The sequence below is a fragment of the Nannospalax galili genome, unplaced genomic scaffold (genome assembly GCF_000622305.1).
Source record: "Nannospalax galili isolate Female #2095 unplaced genomic scaffold, S.galili_v1.0 scaffold139, whole genome shotgun sequence".
Classification (NCBI taxonomy): Eukaryota; Metazoa; Chordata; class Mammalia; order Rodentia; family Spalacidae; genus Nannospalax; species Nannospalax galili.
The window spans coordinates 1,854,218-1,859,728 of NW_008345884.1; the positions used below are offsets into that span (position 1 = coordinate 1,854,218).

The 5,511-nt window shown below is 40.2% G+C and overlaps 1 protein-coding gene across 1 annotated transcript in view; it reads right to left on the reverse strand.

Annotated features, from left to right (window-relative positions):
• The window catches only part of Cplane1 (ciliogenesis and planar polarity effector 1), a 135,699-nt gene that overhangs the window by 57,382 nt on the left and 72,806 nt on the right, over positions 1 to 5,511 (reverse strand). Inside the window, exons 34-35 of the mRNA XM_029567798.1 lie at positions 4,528 to 5,271; positions 1,872 to 2,038 (exon numbers count right to left, since the gene is read on the reverse strand). Of these exons, the coding sequence (XP_029423658.1) occupies positions 1,872 to 2,038; positions 4,528 to 5,271 (911 nt within the window). The remainder of the gene's footprint in view (positions 1 to 1,871; positions 2,039 to 4,527; positions 5,272 to 5,511) is intronic.

Below are 5,511 nucleotides of genomic sequence, written 5' to 3' on the forward strand. Positions count from 1 at the left end.
TTGAACCATCCTTAACTCCAGTTCCAGGGAATCCGAAGCCCTCTTCTGATCTCCACGGCATCGCACGACAGGGGTGCACTCACATACACGCAGGCAATACACTCATACACATAAAATAAAAAATAATAAATAAAATATTTAAAAATAAATAAAAAAAGAATACCTCCCTTCATGTTCATGAAGATACAAAGTACACAGTCATGACCCTCAGCAAAATTCTACCAAAGAGAAGAGAGATCTCAAAAGGTAAGGGGAAAATTGACCTTGAAGACAGAATGACTGGAAAGGAAGAAACTATTTCTGAAAGGACAACACTGGTAACAAATTTTAGTCTAATGTGGAAATTTAAAAAATATTTTCTATATTAATAATTTACTAATCAATAGATATCTTGAATATCCATTATAGGTAAAATGTTATAAGTGTTCTTCAGTTGAGGTCTAGGACAGCCTTGCCTTTGTAAAAAATTTAAATTTCAGAATGTTTGTTTTTGTTTTGGGGTTTTTTTTTTTTTCTCATAAAGGCTATCTGTAGTAGAAATAAAATGAAACCAACTGTTGCCCTGTGATATAGCCCGATGGGCTTGAAAATTCTTAGTAAAAGAACAAGTCACGGAAGATCACAGACTGAGTGATCCCGTCTAAGAAATGTCTAAAAATCAAGGAAGGATGGTTGCCAAGGGCTGGGAGAGGGGCTGCAGGGGCAGGGGGGTGGGTGCAGGGGACTGACTTCAAGTCATACAGCTTTTTACTGAGGTGATGAAAATGCTGTACAACTCACTGCTGGGCAGCAGTTAACGCAGAGTGCTGAGGATAAGTGACTTTTGAGTGCTCAGCCATAAATGGGGCATCGATATCAACCCCTCAGACTCACAACATTGAGGGAGGGAAGTTAGAAAGGATGTAAGAGTGGAGGGTGAGTGCTACGAGGTGCTGTCTTCTGGGCATGGCATGGCTACCGTGTTCATGAACTCACTGCAGCTGTGGTTTCTCGCACCAGATCAGTCAATATTCTAGCGGACAATACTAACTGGGCAAAGTTGAGAAAGGAGCATGATAGGGGATGTCCCAGAGGACTAGAAAGGGGACTTTGGAGTAGTTATGGTCAAGATACATTGTATATATGTATGGAATTGTCAAAGAATAAACACAAGATGAAAAAGATTAAAAAGTTAAAAAAATTACTTATTTATTTTTTTAATTTTATGTGTATGGCTGGTTTGCTTGCATGTATGTAAGTGCACCACATACATGCAATGCCCAGAGGCCAGAAGAGGGCGTCAGATCCCCTGGAACTGGAGTTAGGGATGGTTATTGGCTGCGATGTGGGTGCTGGGAACCAAACCCAGGTCCTCTGCAAGAGCACCCAGTGCTCTTAACCACTAAGCTACTTCATCTCTCCAGCCCTGACAGCCTGGCCTTTACTTACATGTTTCTTAGTGCTCTGAAACAATTTATATCATCAGCTACTTTCCTGCTTCCTGTAACAGTTTGGAGGATATAGTAAGATGAGTAAAATAAATACTTCTTCAAAGTGTTGGATTACATATAGAATTTCACATGATCCCAAATATTTGTGCTACAAAACTTAATTGTTCATTCTATCACAGAACCATGAAAAAGAACCCTCCAGCCTATGAATAGTAGGAAAGAATACCTTAATAAAAGTGGAAAAAATGATGGCATTTTTTCACAACAGGAGGTTTCCTCACCATAGGACTAATTTAACTACATGGCACTAGAGAAGGAACCTGATTACATAGCTGTGTACAGTGAGGAGGAAGAACCAGAATCTTCATGATTCTATGGCTTTGACTCGTAATGAACTTACTGGCATATCTATTATCAGATAAAACTTCATTCAGAACTTGCCTTTTTTTACTGTTCTTTCTCTGTGTTGTTTCAGATGGTTCCATATTGACCTTTAGAATCTGAAGAGGATGAGAATCATTTTGTTCAAATACATTCTGTGTTTGTTTTTGCTGGCTTCGCTTAAATGCAGCAAGGTTTTCAAGTGGAATAAGCTGTGGTTTCTTATACTACAAGAAAAATACAAAGCATAATAATAAAAATTCATCAACTCAAATACACAATAGGTTGAGACAACTGAAAAAACATTTAAATTAAACTCAGACACACTAGAGACAGAACATATCAAATATAACAAATTGACTCAGCCTAGTAAGCATTCTTATCTTAAAAAATTAGATATTTCACAGTAGTTAAAGTTTCATAGAGGTCTTTAAATTTTTTTTCTCCTTGGAATCAAACTCAGGGCCTTGAGCATGCTAAGTAAGTGAACTACCACTGAGCTGTATCACTGGCCCTCAAATGGGTAATCTTGTCTCAGAAATAGTCTTCATTTTCTAAATTTCATTTCTACAGAGATCTTCCCTCCTGTAACTGCAAATATAATGACATTAAATATTTAATTGAAAAATCATTGAGGGGGGTGGGGGCAGCCGGGCGTGGTGGTGCACACCTTTAATTCCAGCATTCAGGAGGCATAGGCAGGTGGATCTTTGTGGGATTGAGGCCAGCCTGGTCTACAAAGTGAGTTCCAAGCCATCTGAGGCTACAGGGAGACCCTGTCTCAAAACAAAAAACAACAACAAGACTATGGATAGCTATCAGCATATGTTGATAATAGTGATATGAGCAGGTTATGAGTACTTAGGGTTCAGCATATTATTCTAATAGAAAATCTTTCCTTTGTTTTGTTTTTGAGATAGGGTCTCACTATGTAGTCCTGGCTGGCCTGGAACTCACAATATAGGCCAGGCTGGCCTCAAACTCTGAGCGATGCCCAATACTGGATGATACATCTACAGTTGAACCTCTACACCAAGACTCATGGAACATAGCAGAATAAGAGGTAAAGGAAAAACTGGTACATCCCTCAACTCTCACCAGTAAAGCTTCCTTATACAACAGAGTGTGATGCACACAGAAGGCCACAATAGGCCAAATTTTATAGAATAAGAGGCTGAAGAGTGTAGGATAGAACTCCTGTGTGGAACCTCATCCATCCACAGCTCACGAGCCATTGCGGAAGAGGCAGAAAGATTGTAAGAGCCAGGGCTAGTGCCTGAACATAGGGAAGTGGAGGCTTCCGGGCCACTGGAAGTTTGCACATGTGAACTTGTGGCAATGTGGCATTGAGCATGGGATCCATGATAAGAGGGGAGGAGAGAAATTGGTGGCAGGGCTGGCACTAGACTGAGAACTATTCAAGACTGATTGCTGCTGGGTGAGGGAGAGTATGACTTACATATTATCACTAGATGGGCTGACTGGACTCCAATAGACTTCAGCATTTGCACTAACGGACACTTGGGTACAAATGCCTGAATGAATAGGACTTAGCATGTACTGTGGAATACACGAAGTTCAGTGGGGGGACGACGGGGAAGGCATAGATGGCGTAGGGGGTCTGAATTTGATTAAGAATTGTTGTATGGCTGGGCATGGTGGCCCACACCTTCAGCACTCAGGAGGCAGACGTAGGTGGCTCTCTGTGAGTTTGAGGCCAGCCTGGTCTACATAGCGAGTTCCAGGCTAGTGAGCTACAGGGAGACCCTGTCTCAAAAGACCAAAAAAAAAAAAAAAAAGTGTTGTATGAAGTTGCAAAAGCTCAAAAGGCTCAACAAAAAAATGAACTCAAGGGCTGAGTGGAGGGCAGGCTCCTGGCCACTCGATCCCATAAAAAAAAAACAAAACCGAAAACAAAAAAATCTCACTTAGATCCACCTGTCTGTGCCCCCTGAGTGTTAGGATTACAGGGATTATAGGTATGTACCACCACACCTGGCCTAATAGAAAAAGTTTAAAAATTCTTCTCAAAGCTGGGCATGGTGGCCCATGCCTTTAATCACAGCACTTGATAGGCAGAGGCAGGAGGATCTTTGTGAGTTTGAGGCCAGCTTTGTCCTCATAGCCAGTTCCAGGCCACCTGGGGCTATAGAGAGACCCTGTCTCAAAAAGACAAAAAAAAAAAAAAAAAAAAAAAAAGCCAGCTCTTCTTCTTTAATCCCATTTTCTGTTTATAATATGTTCAGAAGAAAAGGAGGCAGGCTGCAGATTGTTTTCCATAAATCACCATTTCTCTTCCCAGGAGCATCTTCATATAGTAAGTATGTAAGAGAACAAATTACTCAATTGCCCTAAGACAGTTATTACTCACCAAATTAGAAACTAAACAATGTAAATTTCATAAATCAAAGATAATATCTTTAAAGAGAATTTGGTGCATTTATAAAGCTACCATTTTATTACATGGAAAGCTTCTGATAGATGTGTATGCTTAACAACTTTTACCTGAAACAGATTAGAAAATCATTGTGACACAATTGCTAGGAACTTCAAACCACACACACACACACACACACACACACACACACACACACGCATGCGCACACAGCTCTCAAGCTTTCACTGAACATATAGTACAGTATAATCATATACATACTATTTATAGCATGGAAAATGCAGGACTCCGCTTTTCTATCACTACATAAAAATTCATTACCATATTTTCTGGGGGTAGACATGGACGAAGTAATGATAGTTGTGAGTATTTTTTTTCTTCTGTGCCAGATCTGACAGGTACCAAGGGAAATCCAGTTGATGCTCTTGAGGGTGATGAAACTATACAAGCAGGTTTAAGTTGCAGATGTAATAAAGGAAGTCCAAAAGAATTCTGAGATGTCTCAAAAGGCCCTGGTTTAACATCAGATATGTTTTCTGGCTTTGTAAATACTGAAGAATCCTGAAGTGTCAGGTTTTGTCGTCCAACATGCTGACCCAAGTTCACATGCTGAGGGATGGCTGTAGGTACAGGTTCTGTTCTGTTTATGGATTCAGTATTATTGTGTCTCCAATTTGAATGGGATGGTGAACTGCTGTGCACTATTCTCTGAGGCAGAGAAGGCTGGAAGGAATCAGATAATCCCCAAGCCTCTCTTGGTTGGACCTGAGACCTAAAAGGAACTTGTGGAATTCTGCCTGGAGGTAAGAAAAAAGGTTTGAATTCATGCTTAGGCTGAAAATGAAGCAAAGGAAAACCACCACCCGGAGTAAATGTTTTATCGGGTGGAATCAGCTGAGGCGCCTTCTGGACAGCAGAGGGTGCAAACAAAAGCTGGAGGCGGGTATTTCCAGCAGGAGTTTGAGAAAGTGAAGTAGGTGCTAAGCTTTGAGATGCTGAAGTTTGTGGTCTTGTCTTGGGATGTTCATTTAACTGACATGAAGGAATACTCCCATGTGGAACATTCTAGATGAGAAAAAAAGATAATACACAAATTTAGAAGATAGTACAAATTTCTTATTTTGTAAATGATAATTTACAATATGATTTGGATCGAGTAGAATGTTAGGGGGAAAAATCACCTTATTTCCTCAAATAACAAACATCTAATGATTAATCTACTAAGAAGACAGTAATGGTAGTGTGTGTGTGTGTGTGTGTGTGAGAGAGAGAGAGAGAGAGAGAGAGAGAGAGAGAGAGAGAACC